This window comes from Cinclus cinclus, chromosome 12 (assembly GCF_963662255.1).
Source record: "Cinclus cinclus chromosome 12, bCinCin1.1, whole genome shotgun sequence".
Taxonomy (NCBI): Eukaryota; Metazoa; Chordata; class Aves; order Passeriformes; family Cinclidae; genus Cinclus; species Cinclus cinclus.
Genome location: NC_085057.1, coordinates 5765170 through 5782738, shown reverse-complemented (window position 1 = coordinate 5782738; position 17569 = coordinate 5765170). Strand labels below are relative to the sequence as shown.

The window sequence follows — 17569 nt, the reverse complement described above, 5'->3', positions numbered from 1 at the left end:
GGAAAACTCATACAACTTACTGCCCCATTACGAGCAGCAATATCAACACTATCCAAACCCTGCCTCCCACCCTGGAAAGGGAAAGAAAAAAGAAAAAAGAAATTCTCTTGCACATGAGACTTATCTCTGGAACAAAGCTTTAGGCAGGTAATGTTCCCAAATGAAACTTGTGTATAACATTAAGAATCCGTTGCTCTATATCAAATTGTTCAATTGTTAAGTGTGCTATACTTCTCCACATAAAACTACTATGGGATGCTACAAAACTGCCATGGCAGGTGCAAATAACCAATCATTCTGTCTGCATATCCAACATTGTTAACAAAAGCTACACAGATAGCTGCAGTTTGAGACCTGTCCTTCAATTCTTAATCAAACTGAAAATGGAACCACGTGGAAGTGAACCATGCTCCTGGAACTGGATGTGACATGTCATCAGGTCTTAAGAGGTGTCCCCAAAATAGCAGGGCCTGCTTCTAGACATCTCCAAAATTATATGGTTGTGGCCTGAGAGACAACGTGCTGAAAACATAATGAGGGAGTGTAACATATTACATATGTTGTGGTCCTGCTCTGAAGCCAGGGGAGGATGGGGCTGTAGGACTTGGGCTGCAGCACAGGACTTGGTTAACTATTAATGGATGACTCAGCCACGACAATAATAGTTATTTCATGTGGTGCATTAGCACAACGGCACCCCGGTCCTTGACTTAGGCCTCTATGCATGCTAGGAAAAAAAAAAATCATAGTATATCATTTAATAGCTGGATGTACCAGGAAACAAGTGTTTTTCCAGGGTGTGCAGGAAGAAACCCTTTGTTTCTTCTTGCACACCCTAAAGCCTCACACTCTGCTTCTTTCTTCACATGCCACTAAAAACCAGCAAGGCAGAGCTGTCAGGGAGTGTCCAGGTTTGCATGAAACAACAGTCCCAACCGAGGTGCTTTATTTATTTACTGTTATTCATCCAAGCTAAATTCTGTGTTAAATAACACCCCCCAACCCTGCATGAGGTGCTAATTCCTGCCCATGCCAGGTCCTGCAGAGCTGATCAACCTGAAGCCTGGATTTTCCACAGATGGCTCTTCGAGGCAACATTAGTCTAAATTATCTCTGCTGCATTCATCCACATGACCCCATCCAGCTCCACACTGCAAGACAAGGGAGTCACACTGGGTGATTAGGTTAGCAGCACAAAATGATTGTGTTAAAAGTTGATGAGCTGAGCTAACTCAATCCAAGGTGTCTGGCAGGGCAGCCAACGAGATCAATTAAAAGCCCTGCAGCCCTAATTGAGTTTGTGGGTGCGGCTAGCATACCAGTCAGGGCCAATACACAAATCAGGGCAAATACACAAATCCTGAGCAGAGCTGGCTACTGAGGAATGAGAAGCCATCATCCCAATTTGCAGCTACTCAAACTTGACAAAACCTGAACCCCTCTTGGATGGATCAAAGCACTCAGAAGCCAAAGGCAGGCACTGCTTGGGCATGCCCAGGGTGGCACTTAGCAATTCCCAGCTGCCCTGAACACTGGTGGGAAATATTCATGAGCCCAGGTGCAAGCACAGAGTCAGAAGGGCATTTCAGGGACAATTCTTGGGGGATTTGTCTCAACAAGAAACCACCGTGAGTCCTCCCAGCAGGCTCTTCTGAAGCTACAGTCTGGGACCATCCTTCCAGTGCTCTCTTCCCTATACCAGGTGAGGTTCACACACCAAATAAAGCCCCATTTCAAAGCGCTTCTACATCTGCCTAAATCCCCATCAGAGACCGGTATCCAGCAGAAGCTTAAGCAGGGAAGTGAAATCTCACCCATGCTTGAGGAGGCATTTAAGTACGTAAAGTGCTTTGTTGAAGTGTCTGGGGTCCCAAACACATTAGTTTACCACATTTAGCTTCTTGATGCCAACAAGCAAAAGGGTAGGACAAATTAACATCACATTTGCTCCTTAAATATCAAGCAGGAAATCCAGCAAAGCTCCGCCACCCCCAAACCTTACAACCAGAAAACTGTAGAGCACTTTGCACAAGCAAAGAAAAAATATTAAACTGCATCTAACACATAATAGTTGATTTTTCTAGAGAACACTTGATGATGTGTTTGTTTTTTTCCCCGACTGCCTACTGAGATGCTGATTCCCCTGTCCTGGGAATTTTCCCTCTGCAGCTCCTCCTCCCCCAGCTCCCAGACCATACATTCTCCCCTTTTCAAACTGCAACCATTGTAAAAGGCACTGAATATTAACACAGCCCATTGAGCACTTGCTTCTTTTGTATAGGACCCCTGCGTTTCAAATTGCAGTCACTGCAGAGAGGAAAAGTCTCAGAATGATTAAACACCTTAAATTAAAAGTTTCTCAGATGGAGAGAGGAATACGCCGAGGAGGCTGAGGGGGTCCTAGAGCCTTTCACTAGAAGCCAGGGGCTTCTGCGAGAGCCAAAAGAGCTTATTAAGTGGGGGTATTTTTTCCTTTGTTATCAGTACCATATTTACTTTTCATCCTAGTCTGATGAGCCAGTTTCTGTGGCTCAGTACAGGATGGAGATGAGAAGCTCAGACAGCAGATGCAGAGGGCTCGCTGTTAATGCTGCCCTCCTGTAGGAACAGATAAATAAATACTGTGGCATGCTGAGGGTGGTCAGCGAATCCACCGACACATGTTCACACAGGAATGGTGGATTTACTCGCAAGCACGTGCATTTATTTGTGCTTAAGCAGCAGGCCCGGAGAGGCACTGCTTTGCGAGAAGGGGCTCTGCTGTTACCCACTGGGGTAACAAGCTCCAGCACAGGAACTGCAATCCCGCAGGGTGCGGGGCCATCCTACAGCCCTGGGGATGGGGACTGTCCGGAGCAGGGCCACTGGCAAGGACAGTGCTCCAGGAAGCACCAGATCTGTGAGTCACTGCGAACCAAGCAGGAACTCTTCCACAAGCACCACCAGCTCCCAGCACTGTGCCACCTGAGCAGGAAAACTTCCCTGGAGCACCACCCAGCAGGGAGCCGCTGGCTTCAAAGGGTGTCTTCGGGTTTCCATTGCTGCCCCAGGAGGAGGGAGAGGGACCAGCCACCTGCACCAAGTCACATCCTTCTCCCAAGCGCTGCAGCCCGCCCCGGGCAGTCAGCACACACGGAGCTCCACAGCTGCACGGGGCCAGGAGCCCAGGATGACCATTACTTAATCTTTGTTCCATTATTTCAGCAGGCCTGGAAGCAGGACGTTCAGGAGAGGTACTGCCAGCGGCACTCCCCCCTCCCAGCACTGTCAGCAGGAGAGTCCCCCACACAACCTCCTCTTCCAGCATCTGCAGGAGCAGACTTACTCCAGAGAAACTAATGCCCTTCTCCCAAAAAAACCCATGCAACCAGCATCAGCAGAGCCCCTTACCAAGCAAACAAAGAAGCTACCCTAACATGTGAAAGCAAAGCAACAGCACCTGACACATGGAAACCCCAGCTCAACAAGAAACTTACAGGTAATTTTGAGCACAAGCAAGTTTCATTGAACAAAATCTTTGTGTGTATACACTTGAGCACAGAAAGACACTGCTCCTGACTCCTCGTTCAAATGCACTTCCAGACCCTGAAACCACTGACAGGCACCCACAGGACCTTAAAAAGCATTCAGATACTTTGCCCTGATCTCCCCAGGGAGCAGCAGCACCGTGCAAAGAGCCAACACGCAGCTGGTGCCTCGGGGCAACTTATCCATAGGGCCAAACCCTAGAGCCTTCCCGGGAAGCAGAGAGCAGCTCTTAGTCCAGCTCTCCCGGGTACTTGAGGATGCTGCCTTTTCCCAGATGTGCCGGGCACACACACCCTGACCCAGAGGCATCCTCATGCACAGATGGTCAGTACCCCCCAAAATATCCCCTAGTCATTTGGGTCAAAAATGGACAATACTCCTGTTTAAAATAAAAACTCTTTCCTGCAGACCATGCTAGCAATGAATTAACTATTCAATCACATCTCAAATCTTCCCACCAAGAGCTGTTCCTAAAATATGGCTGGTTTATCACTAAATAGGAAAGGAGAAACCCTCAGTCATACATGATGCCTAAAGAAAAATCTCTCCTCTCACGCCTCAAAAATCAAGATGTATGGACACAGAAGCACAGGATGCAGGGGATGTTTCACTTCAACACTGCAGGACCCCTGGCTTTTTTGGGGCACCAAGCATTCTGTACTTAAGCTCGGCCCTAAACTTCATGCCATACGTGACACTTTACAGTAAAAACAAACTTCAGACTTAAACACCAGAAGACACCAGCAGCTCCAAAGAGGGGCACTGCAAAGCAGTTCTGTGCACATCAGCTGCCCAGCAGAGTTTGCTCTCTTTCCCGGCTTTGCCCTTGGATCAGGAACCCTTCCCAGCTGCAGCTGGATGCTAGTGCGAGGACGGGATGGGTTATGGCAGTGTTGCAATGTGCCCTGTGCAGCAAGTCAAGAACACTTATATAACTGGTACACAGCACTGAGCTGCCTATTGCTTTTAAGAGGGACCCAAAAAAAAAAAAAAATCAACCAAAACCAATCCATGCCATACTGCATTAAACGTGAGAGACTGCAGCCCCTCTGCGTATCAGCTATTTCTTCTGAAAGCTTGGGAGAAAAATTACAACTCCGAGCTCTGCTGCCGGCAGAGAAATAACAATAGTTTCAAAAAGCTCCAGTGCTTTTCCTCGGTACTGATAGTCCTGTTGACAAAATACAGGACGTGATTAAGTCTGTTCCAGAACCCTCCCCGGCTGCCGAGCCGCATTTCCAACCCGACAAACAAAAGCTTTATCTCCAACACACTGAAAACCGACTCCAAGCACAGCCTCAGCATTGTGGCACTCGTTAGGAATAAAGATAAACTGCTAAAGAGGGATTGTTCAATAGCGCCTTAATGAAGTTAAAGCAGTGCCACCAGAGTCACTGGAAGCCGGATTTTATCTCGTCTCCTATTAGCGATCGAACATGCCCAAGCTTATCACCCCGGGGAGCAGACACCTCCGGCGGGATACAGCCTGCCCAGCGGGGATGGAGATGAGGGATGCACTGCTCCAGCATCGCCTGTCTCTACCCAATTCATGGCTGGAGAACCCGCACCCCCAGGGCTGCTCTCCTGCATCAGCCACGGACCGCTGCAAACCTTCACATTCGCCTTCTTTTTCTTTAAAAGGCCACGTAAAAAGAAAAAAATCATCCAAAAAGCAACAGAGACAGTTGCACAGAGGTAACTTTTCGCTAGCAAATGGTGCTTTTATAGAGAACGCTAAACCACTAAAAAAGTGAGTTTGCAACTCTCCGCACAAAAAGAGTGAAAACGTTTACGCTCCCACAAAGCTTGAAAAACATGCTTCACCCTTGTGCTCCTAAAACTGGGTAATTTTAAGTAGTTTTTAGCAACAGTATTACTCTGAAAACAAAAGTATCTACAATAGCTTCAATCTCTTCTTTTTACATTAGCCACAGGGAAGGAAAAAAAAGCCTTAACATTGCATTTTTCAGATACAAAAGCCATCATGTTAACCAACTCTTATTAGTTGGTAACATACAAAGTAACAAACCGTATTCTAAGTGTCTAAAAGAGCAACAACCCCCAGGTCCGTAGCAGGAGATTTATACACGTGCTCTTACTTCACCAATAAAACTTGGACCGAACACGAGACACTCCAAAAACTTCTCCATTTGAAGAAGACTCTCCTGGGTATTAGCACTCCAGGAAAAAACACTGAAATTTGTTCTGTCTGGGTTATTAACACACTTTCTTGCCCGAGCAAGGACGCACTGTCCTATTTTAAGAGGTGCACGGGAATGCGGGAATTATTAAAAATTCACCTCTGAAAGGTGAGGGAAAGATCCTTCAGAGCAACAGGTGAATGGGATGAGTCAGGGCTTTAAGGCAGAGAGGCCACACGTTCCTCTCAATACGAGACATGATCATTCCATGTAAAACAAGGTATTTCTGCAGCTAAAAGTGAATACCACCAGGAGAACCCGACAAACCCCTAATAATTCTTCTTAATAAGGAGCTGGATCATCTCCAGCAACACTTCAGTGACCGTCCTCTCTCCTGGCAGAGCTGAGGAGTATCTATTACAACCAGGGGTTTTAGAGATTCGATGATCTATGAATCCGTTCAAACAGCAGAAATGTCCCACAACAGAAGCGCTGTTTCCCTCTCCCGATGCTGCTTTCCCGAAGTTAACTAATAGTTCAAGGCACTTATTTTTACAAGTTTGTGAGCGCACACATACTCGCAGTCCTCCTGGACTGTTAAACGACTCGAACTCAACGCTGAGCACACTTTTCCCCTCCCCGAATCTCCTGAGCTTCAAACGTCTGATGTTTTATTTCAGCTTCTACGAGCCCAGAGCAGCGGTCACACAACGGGAGCGGACCCGCTGCGCTCCCCGGGAAACGGCAGCGACTCCGTCCTGTGCTGGGACACGAACCTGAGCACTTCGAAACACCCTCCCGGGGTAAAGAACATCCCACGGTGCTGCAGCAACCACCAGGTGCGCGGCTCTAAGTTCAGCTGCCACCCAGGACAAACGATACACCGCAGCTTAATAATTTCGCTACACACGCAAGTACTGAGGGAGCGCGGCCAGCCGCGCCGCCTTTACTGGAAAACACCTGGATTTTACCGAAACTCCCTTTCGATCCCCCGAATTTCACGGCCTGAAAAGCTGGCAGCATTAAAAGCCAAAAGAGCGGCGGCGGAGCTGGAGTCCGGATTCGGGCAGCCGGGCGCGCCCCGCTCCGCAGCCCCGGGACGGCGCGGACGGACGGACAGACGGATGGACCATGTCCTAATAAGGATTCGGAAGCCCAGGCTGGTCGTTATCTCCAGCAGATCCCACCGCTAAGAGACCAAACCCGCTCCGGCTCCCTTTTCTCCGGGACACCCGGAGGCCAGCCCCGTACGGGACTGCATACGAGGAGCCCCGAGCCACAACTCCTCACCCGGGACCAGCACCGCATCCAACGCCTCCAGCTCCCCCATCCATCCCCGCGCCGGGTGTGCTCCCGAGGGGACACCGGATCACGGGACAAGTTCCGCACCGCGCAGCCCAGCGCCTGTAAGGCGGTACCGGCCTCTTCGCTTAAAATAAATAAACCGGAGTTTCGCGGGGGTTCCTGTTTAAAGTTTTCCTGTCCTTGACAGCGAGCCAAAGAGCGGTGGTTTGGCTGCCCGAACTCCTCGCCTCGACCCCGGCCCGTCCCGCCCGCGGAGCATCCCCCCGCCGGTACTCACACGTGCCGCGGCCAGCGGGGCAGGTCCCGGGGCAGGGCGGGCAGTGCCAGCCCGCCGCAGCTCAGCGTGTCCCCGCCGCAGGCACAGCCCGCGGGGCAGCCGGCGGCGGCCGAGCCCAGCAGCCCCAGCAGCAGCAGCGCCGCCGCCGCCCGTGACGGCAGCGCCATTTTGTATCCGGCACCAGGGAACGTCCGCGGCGGGAGGAGGCGGCAGGAGCGCTCACGCCGCGGGCGCTCAGCGCCGCTCCCCCGCCCGCAGCATCGCCTCGGCCGCCGGCCCCGCGGGGCGCTACGGCACCGGCATCCACCGGGCACCGCCGGGCGGGTCGAGTCCGCGTCCCCGCCGTAGGACCCGCCTCCCGTTCCTCCTCTTGCTCCGCGCCGCACGCCTGGGGCTCGGCGGGCGCCGGCCGGTCCCGGTGCGCTCCCGCGGGGTCGGAGCCGCCGCTGCCGCCCGGCCCGAGCGCCGCTCGCCGCGGACCCACGTTGGCGACACCGCAACATGTAGCCGCGCCGCCCCCCGCGCGCCCGCCCATTGGCTGCCGGGCGGCCCCCGCAGCGCCGCCATTGGTCAGGAGCCACCCCCGGCGGGGCGCCGCGCCGTTCCATTGGTGGCTGGTGCCCGTCAATCAGGGGCGCGGGGCCGCCCCCTTTCCCACTCCAGGTGTGAACGCGGGCGGGCCTCCGCGCTGCCCCTCTTAAAGGAGCCGCGCCCGTCGATCGCTCCCCGCGCTGCAAAACCCTCCCTCCCGCAAATCCGGACAATCTGCGGGGACACCAGGGCCTGGAGGCAACCCTGCACCCCGGGCTGTCCTTCTCCGGACGCCACAAAGCGGCCGTGGGGTTGCACTCCGCAGGGACGCGCGTGGCAGGAGGGGATCGGTTATCCACGCGTGTTCCAGAGCACATCTAAGCAGAGATTGGGCTTCCCAAATTTGTGGAATCCCAGCACAGGGCAGATGTAGAGGAGCACCCAGCCCAAAGCGGGTCGAGACGTGACTCACGGGGAGCTGCACCGAGAGCATCACGGACACAGCTCATTTGAGAGCATCAGGGGCACAGCTCGTTTGAGAGCAGCGGTGCGCTCCGAGGACTGGGTTGAGAGGCTGCTCCCGGGCTTAGTGGAGAGCATCCAACTGGCTTTGCTCAAGTTTGGATATGGCCCAGCACAGCATTTAGGGAAGGAAGTTCTTGGAGTGTTCAGCGCACCCACGGCGGGCGGGAGTGTGATTTAACTCCTTACAGCAGGGGAGAAGGGGGATATTTTAGGGGGATAAACACATAATCATAAGCCAATACTGCTTAACCTTTGATTAATTTTGCAGCCTGCTATTGCAGATTCCCCCCGAGTGCAGACAGAGCCATATTTCTTTCCTGTAACAGAATGGGGCATTGCACTGCAGGATGCTGCTCACCCCAAAATCATGCATCTCTTCCCAAAAAACAGGCTACACAAGGGTAGTGGCATTTCAAGCTGTTCAGAGTGGGATCCAAGCTGTACAAACTCATGAAAGGCATCAAACTTGGGTTGGTGTCACCTAGAGAATAGGTTCAGGTGAACAAAACAAACAGGTATGGTGTTGAATTTGCTGGTAAGCCCGAATAAAGAAACTCCATTTGGCCCACACATTGTGAAAGTCCCATGTCAAAGCCTCAGTGTCTCTTCCCCACGCAGGATGTGGGGGTTTGGCAGCCTCACGAGTCTCATGAGGATGATGAAGGTATGTCTGTTCTCCATAGCCATGTGTAAGAACCAGCAGCAAGAAAAAGCAGCACACTGGAGCATTACCAGTGACTGACAGAAGAGGAAGGCAGGTGACAAGCCAGCCAATTTGGCTTTTGAAGCCTGGGCTTCAGTATTCCTGCCTGTGGTCCCAAAACTGGGCAAAAATCCTGCAAAGTCTTTCCCGACCATCAGCATTAGTACTCACAGTGATTAAGTGCTGCCTTGATGATGTGAGGTAAGGTGTGAGAGGAGACACATTTTTGGGAAGCTGTCACTCTGGATGAGGACATTCTCACCCCCTGCCTATTCTCATTTTCTTCTAGATTTCTTACAAATTGGTCAGTGGAACCATGAATTTTATTTGACACAATACACAGGGATTTTCTAGCTTACTCAGCCAGCTCCCTGACACAAACAGCAGTCAAGTCTTCTGCTGAACCCAAAAGCACTTTCATGGAGAGGATTTCTCCTACTCAGTAGGGATGGCATCATGGAAATAAATGATTTTGCTTCTTTTACAGTGTTTTCAGATTTGACAACCAGACTTTTCAATTAACCCTAACAATCTGTTAGTATTTTTCAATATTAGGGCAAGATGGTAAGTATGGAGTTTCCCATGGGGAGAGAGAGAAAGATCCAAAAGCTTTAGATAACCTTTATGAAACAGAAATCTAGAAGCAGCTCTTCTGTAATCTGGGTCCAATCACCTCAAATGAGCACAAGATATCCTTGCACAGAGAATAAGGGCAGCTGGAAGGAAATGAGACTCTTCTCAGTTGTGCTCTCCCTCGTCCCCAAGTCAGTGTCTGTGCTGGAGCCTGTGTGCAGCATGGAGGATGTTTCTTCCTCAAACCTCATTAAATATAATTAAAAAGCTTATAAAAGTATTCATGAAAACAAATTTTAAAATGGCAAAGGCGTGCCAACACAGAAGATACCTCTAATTCTGCCGGTGTCTTTTTGTGGATTTGGAGTTGGTTCAGAAGTGCACACTTGGAAGGTAATTGCTGACAGCATGCAGAATCCATCAAGCTATAATTAACACTCTACTATTATTCTAATTGTCTCACTCAAGCTTCTGTGTTTTTTAATTGTAGAGCAATTTGCCAATAGAGAATTTAATTGCAATACATATTTTATACATTTGGGGACAAAGTCCCATTATTTTCACTTCAGCAAAAATATTCCTCAGTTTTTTATAGCTTGCTTTATTCCTTTTTGGGAATTTTTAAGGTTTTTTTTTCCCCCTGTACAGGAATTTGATTGCAACCTCTTGTGAAATTAGCAATGATATAATATCCAGGAGTGCCTGAAGGCTTCAGTTTGGATCATGACTCTATTAAGCTAGGAACTGTACATACATGTATCAGACACAGCCCTGAGGAGCTTGAAATCTAAACAGAGAAGACAAACTGAGGTGAGAACAGAAGTATTATCCTGCTTTCCAGCTGGGGAAGCAGTCCCAGATGATTCACCCTAGGTGACCCCAGGCTCCTGGGGCACAGCCAGGAACTCACACGAGCCCTGGGCTCAGGGCACCCTTCACCTTCAGTGTGAACTGAGTTCCTGTCTCCTGGTTCCTGCAGAAGTACCTCTCTATGATTTCATTTGCAAGCTAGAACTTCCAATTGGCTTCTAACCACCCAGGAACTACAGCTGCTTTTCACAGATGCCTTGACTTTCAGAGCAAGACTTTCAAGCTTTGAGGAGGAGCCCTGGTGATCTGTAAAGCACCCCAGAGGTGTCACACTGGATGGACAACAATGGCAAAGCTGTCAGGCTTTGGGAAGGATGCATTTGACTTCTCCTGGGGCAGGCTCAAGGTTGGAGGCAGCAAAATAGGAAAGGATGGACCTTTGCTTTTTTTGGCCATCCTTTCATTTGACGTTTTTCTTTCACTCCTCCTTTCACTTCTATTTGCAGGACTACAAATCCATCTGTAACAACATTGATATTCTAATAACTTTCAGGATGGCTTTGCACTCAACACCAGTGGTGTTGAGGTTTGCAAAACAACTGCTGCCATGACTACAATCCCTTGTATTGTCAGCCTGGTGCATTGAGGTGTCAATCAATATTATCATGATGCCAAATGCTTTGAAAGTTTTCAGCAGGTGTGTTGTGGAGACAGTGTACCAAGTTGCAGTGATTATTCAGCACAGCAACAGTCACATTAATACATCTCTAGCAGTGGCCTTTGGTATTAGCTGCTCATGATTTGGCTCCTGCCATCCCAGTTGCAAGAGATGGGTTCTCTGGTACAACCAGATCAACCACAGCATCAGCATTCCAGAGGTTTATTAGTTATTCTGGTTACACCAGACCTGCAAGGACAATTTTATGGCTTGTTGCCACCCAAAGCTGGTGTCTTGTCTCTCTTGGATCCCAACCCTGCTCCTCAGAGCTTGTTTTGTTGGTACAACCTGCAAGATGCATGACGTGATCCACAAGTGCCTGGAAGCGATGACTGGTGATAACATCACTTCTCACTGCTTACATGGTGAAGCCAACTCAGCAGGAGGCAGCATATGACAGTGAGAATTAAAGGAAGAGATGATCAAATCAAGCTTCAGTATAGGCTCACTAACAGTGCTGACATGAAAGTTTACCTTGGCCTCAAACTCTGAAATTTACCTTGCAATGACACATAAACCTATTCTTCTCTTGAAATTAGAGGCTGGTGCTTGAACTCTCGTCCTCCAGGAATATAAGGTCTTTGATCAAGACCAGATCATGCTTCGTTAATGTGAAAGTTCACTCGAGTAGCTGCTGTCATTTCATTTTTCACAGGCAATGAGTTAAATTGCTTTCTCAGCCCAGGACTGACACAGGCAGTTAGTAAAAAATGGTACAAATAAGTAGATCCAATTAACTAAATCCAAGTTCCGTCACAACTTTGCCACCTCTGATTCTTTTTTTTCCCATACAGAAGGACTTTTTGTAAAACTGTTGTATAAATGCATAAATGTGTATGTGTTTATCTCATCTTTCTAAAAGCAGACTATCAGGATAGCAGTTTCTTTCAAGAAAGAAGGGAGAGAGAAAGAGACAGCACTAGAATAGTGCCTGCCATTTGGATGGGCAAAATACACGGTAAGAGTGAGGGTTTGAACATAAACCTGTAGTACTCAAAACTGGAGATTTTAGACTCAAAACAGAGCTTAAAAGGTTTTTTTTGTGGTTTTTTTGTTTGATTGTTTGTTTGGTTGGTTTTTTTTGGTAGACAATGGTAGACAATGGACTGACTCCAAGCACAGGAAGAAAGCTGGTAGACCTGAAGTCTGAATATTGTCTGCTTGGATCACACACTTGTCAGCATAACATTACACTAATTACGTTTCAATTCCAAAACTCAAAGGTTTCCCCAAGCCCAGGAAAAGATTTGGCCTCGTGTGCAAGCTGGTAGGTTTTGGGCTTTGCTCTTCGAATCTGGACTTGGACTCAGATCTGTGCCAAGCCTTCAACAGTAAGAGCAGAGCTGGAGCCACAGCTGCTCCCAGCAGTGACTAGTGCTAGCAGTGTTTATGCTATGAGGAGCTCTAGTAACTGGCATAATAACCATAATTACATGGTGTAACTTCTGCTCGTTGCTCTCACCTCTAGGCTGAGAAGGAAGTGTGAAGTTCTTGCAAACCCAGAGGAATGTGTTAGATGAAAAGATGCAAGTGGAGCAAGGAAGCTGGAATCCTGCTGCAGATAATATTGGAGTCACCTGCCCCTGCGCAGAGAATAGAAAAAAATTAGGAATCTTGGAGGAGAAGTTTAATCCCTTTCAGATAGGGATGCTTTAAATCAAGACTACTTCTTCACTCTGGATAAGTCACTAGAAAGGGCTAGAGACTCCATGTGCAGCTGAAAAACAGTAGATGCTTTATTTTACTGTAAGCTCTTGCCTCCATGTAAGTGGGAAAATGAGCCACAAGCTTGTTTATGAAAGCAGTGGCCTCCAAAGTGTTTCCAGAGTAAAGTTTGTATTTCCTTGCTGGTGGCTGTTGACTTGAATTCCAGTGACTTTCATGGCAAAAAAAGGTAACTCACTCTGCCCCAAAGAAACCCCAACCTTTCTGTGGGCTCAAATAAGGAAAAATCCACATGGAATAAATGCAGGGTGCCCTCTGAAAAAAACTGCCAAGCTGAGTATTTATATAATATTAATAATTAATAAACATATTTAATTATATCATTAAAAACATATTTATTTAATAGCTCACTGTCCAGTCTTTATTCTGCAGATGAAGGGTATCATCAGCAGGGGTGGTCTCTGCCTGGCAGGGTTTTCAAGGCAAGTTTAGCTGAGGGTTGCACAAGTTAGGGCTGTTCTCAGAGGTCCAGATCCCATATAACAATTAAAGGAAGATGATTGCAGAATGACCAGCAGCCAAATTTTGGAAGCATCTGGCAAGCAAGCTCTGCCTTACAGGTCAGAGCTATTTTTTCTTAACTTGTCTCCTTGATCTTTATCCATACTGGAAGTGGGGCAAAATACCTTGTGACAACTTTTATTGGGACTCAGTTACTGCCTCTGTGATTACTATGGGCTGTTCTTACCAAACTGTCTTTTGTTGCTTCATCTGGCTGGAAGGTATTAAGATTTGTCCACTGCTTCATCATACTTTGATCCCTTGTTTAGGAAAGAAATCTGTTTCCTTGCTTGAGTGCCTCATTCTTGGCTAGGGATTGAACTGCAGGCTGATATTTCTGTTTGGCCCTTGAAGCCAGCTATTAACCACACTCCTCATCCTGCTGGTACCACCCAGGAGTGCATCAATACTGCAATACAAATGGCACAGCATCATTATATGAAGAACAAAATATGTGGCAGGGCCCTGCTGTGGCTTAGAGGCTCTGAGAAGAATCTCTCAAAATATCTTAGACATCTGCCATGTGTAAAATCTCATGATTGTTCTTCAAATTCTTCTGCGGATACATCAGCCTCTCCTCTACTCCTCTATTGGCTTCCCTGTGCCAACACATGTGTTCTTACCAGCAGAGTGTGACACAAGGCTTGTTTTCCTCCACAGTTATTCTATTTGTTCAGTACCTGAGGTATTACCCTCTGATTCAAGACACCCTAAATCACTCCCATAGTGCACAGTTGGGATGACATGAAGGATTATGACTTCATGTGGGAATAAGGAAGAGCAGATGAAGCCTTAGATCCCCGTTTATGCCAATACCATCACTAATTAGAAACAGGAGAATCAAGTAGATGGAAGATGTCTCAAGCTTCTCTCAGACTCTGCCATGGCACATGAATGAGTCTCTGGCAATACCACACCATCATTGCAGTAGCTGGACAACTTTGTCCACAGATCCAGTGATGGATGTTTGGAATTTGTGTATAAGCTCAGTGTGTCTTCAGTGAAGGCCATTTCTCAGCACAAGCCTTCATCTCCCACAAGATGTGAATGACCACAGGGAGTTCCAGGGATGCAGAACAACTGTTTCCATTGTTTCCATTGCAATCCAGGAGGATTGCATTCCTTTAGCTTTAAAGACATTGCTTCCATCAGCTCTGCAGAAAGGGACACTAATGAAGAGCTCACACAGAAAAAATTAGGTTGAATCCTTTACCAGCTTTTGATCTGAGGTAGCACTGTGTGAAGAGGCACAAATTGCCTTATGCCTCTGCCACCCAAATTTTAAAAAGAAAATACCCTCAAAACTGAGACACTCCAGCATGATGTAATTTGTCTCTTGGATTAGAAGAAACTACATAGAACTTTCAGCCTCACACCTGTGCTGCTCCAGAGAGGAGCTAAATTCAGCTAGGATTTCTTTTTGTTCTTTAGCTTTCATGTTTTTTCCAAGAGGTCTACATTACTCCCTTCCAACCCACTTGGCCAAAACCTCTCTATTCTGGTCACCCTGGACAATACATTCTTTTGGAGGATCCAAAATCAGACACCTCAAAGGTAAGGGCAGACCAACCAACCAAGCCCCTCTGCTCCTCACAGAGCTATGGCAGATTTGTCTGCTCCTGGGCCACTGAGAGGGAGCTCTCCCTGAGGACAACTTAGAGAACAAGCAATGTCCAACAGAGACCCCAGGCAAGAAGGTGGAAGAACAGAACAGAAAATGCCACTCTTACCTTCCACTTACCTGCCTTGTGAGGAGGTTTTTGCAGTCACTGACTCCAGCTGCCAACAATGCAGTAAACAGCCATGTGCCCTGTGCACAGGCTTGCTGAGAGGAGGAAGGGGAGCTGAACTCCTTCCCTTCTTCTACATCACCACCACCTGATGCTGCACAAACACTTAGCTACACAAACCACCCCTCTAAACCAGGGCTGTCTGCAGCAGAGGTGACCTGTGCTCTTTCCAACATTTATGGGGTGCTTGGGCTATAGCTGTGGGGAAAAAACCAACTGCAGGCTATTAACCTCCCAGGAACCATCCATACTGCCCAAGCCTTTATCTTTCAAGGGAGCCTTGAGGGTTAAGTGGCAGGTGGTGTGTGCCTTTTTGGTTTTTTTCCCCATTATGATCTTGCTGGCTATTTTGCCAGAAATTCCAGAGCTACAGTTCAGGTAGTTCTGGCCCTTGTTTCTGGCCCTAGGACTTGTCCTTTTCTGGGGAGAAGGGAATGTGTCTGGAGTATGCTGGATGTTTCTGAGTGCATGGTGGAGCCGTATGATGCTTGGAATATCTGTCGTGGTCCCAAGCTACCATGTGGGGGGTAAGTGAAAGAGATTTGCTTCTCTTGTTAAATGCTATTTTATCAAGTGCTATCTTGTTTTAGGCTGTTTACCTCCAGTTTGACCAGTAATTTCTGAATGGCTCTGATCTCCTCCATTGTTTGAGCTGGTGCCTCTGTGTGAAGTGTTTCCTTGGAACTCCAGATGTCTCCTCTGCTTCTTGTACAGAGCCCACACTTGGATGTGGTCAGGAGGGGCTGCTGGTTCTAGTGCAGGAGCATTTTCAGATTGGTTCCATCAGGACTGATGGTTTCCCTTGACACTTTGTCTGAGGGCTTTGAGGCTTGGGCAGTAGTTCTCCTAAACGCCTTCCTCTTGGCAGAGTTCAGGACACACAGGAGGTGTGTGTACCACGGTGCTTGCAGGCAGCGCCGAGCTTTGCCTGCCTCATCTCCGAGGTACCCCCATTGTGTAGGCTGGGACAGCTTCCTCACACATGGCAGCCTCCAGGTGACTGGAATCCTCCCACACATCATCCATAATTTGATAAAAGTTGGCTCTCTGTGCTAACACAAGGCAGCACGTTGGAAAAAGCCATTAATCACGGCAAGGGTTGGTGCTGCTGAGTGCGCACCTGCGAGGCTGCAGCCTTGGGAAACAGCATTTGAGCAATCTGCACAGCTCTGACAGAATGCCTGGGAGTTTTTCCCATTACATCACTACTGGGGCCAGCACAAAGGCTATCTGGGTTGCTCAAGGAAGTGTATTGTGGAAAACAATTCTACTTTGATGACTGATCCAGGCATTTATTTAGGCAAAACTGAAGCAGTTGCATTGGCTCATTTGATCTGTGCTGTTAATGGGAGACAACTCAGTGCATGCTTTTGTTATACTTGCTCTTGCTTGCAGAAGTTCTTGAGATTTTTTTTTATGAACAAAACTATCTATCCCTTCACATGGCAATCGTGCCAGTGTCACAACCTTAATTATCACTCAAATTTTCCAGATGGGATTTTTTCCAAAATCTGTCTCAAAGGAATTTGCCCAGGTTTAAGGAAGTCACTGAACATGATACTGAAAAGCATGTGTGTGTTATAAGCAAATAAAAGACAGGATGCAGCGTGTGCAGGCATGGGGTGAAAATAAAATAGTTATTTGATTTCTAGTTACATGCTTTGCTTTTGCACCAGAAATGTGTCAGTAGCCCCCTGTGTCCTTTTGCAGCATACTGGCTCCCTGAGAGAGAAGGAAATCTGTTACATGAATTACACTGTTCTCTGGGGCTGTGGCTGGAGCACCTTGCAAAACATTTCCTTTTTTTTTTTACCATTCATTCTGTAAACATTTCTCATGTTATTGGCTGTTATTAAAGGTTTGATAAATGGTTTGAATGAAAGACTCACAGAAATGGCCAAATGACCCCTTTGAAATTTTATTTACTCCCTATCTAGATATTAATTAACTAAGATAAACTGACCTTCTGAAAAAAATCCCAAAAAATAAGTGGAGCTCTCAACAATATAATATACGAAAATAAAAGGTGAAACTTGGTGGAAGAAGCTGACAAATGGATGTTATGTTTTTCTCAGGTTTATATCATATGCTAAAACATGGTGTCACATCAGCAGTTTTATCCTGCTTTAAATCTCTTCTAAGGGTTAATATTTCTCACCCTCAAAGCTGTGGGAGAGGAAGGGGTTTTCAGCTCCTTATTTTAGAGAAATTCTTAAAATTCTCCTAATTTTAGAGAAAGATCAATGTAAATAGCAAGACATTACTGGTTGAAATTGCAAGAACCCACAATGAGGAGAAATCTCCTCCACTCTTCATTAAGGTAATGTCATGGGAAATAAATCTTTCCTCCTAACCAGGTCTTTGAAAGCCTCAGCAAGGCTTGTCCATAACTGTTTCTTGCACAAAAGGTAGTCCTGGTCCAGCTCTACACTCCCAGGTCCA

At 47.6% G+C, this 17569-nt stretch overlaps 1 protein-coding gene across 1 annotated transcript in view; it reads right to left on the bottom strand.

The window, feature by feature from the left end:
* The window catches only part of LRIG1 (leucine rich repeats and immunoglobulin like domains 1), an 88387-nt gene extending 80112 nt beyond the window's left edge, over nucleotides 1-8275 (bottom strand). Inside the window, 4 exon segments of the mRNA XM_062500987.1 lie at nucleotides 7252-7712; nucleotides 7715-7865; nucleotides 8053-8159; nucleotides 8255-8275. Of these exon segments, the coding sequence (XP_062356971.1) occupies nucleotides 7252-7712; nucleotides 7715-7865; nucleotides 8053-8159; nucleotides 8255-8275 (740 nt within the window).
* Between the last annotated feature and the right edge of the window lie 9294 nt (nucleotides 8276-17569).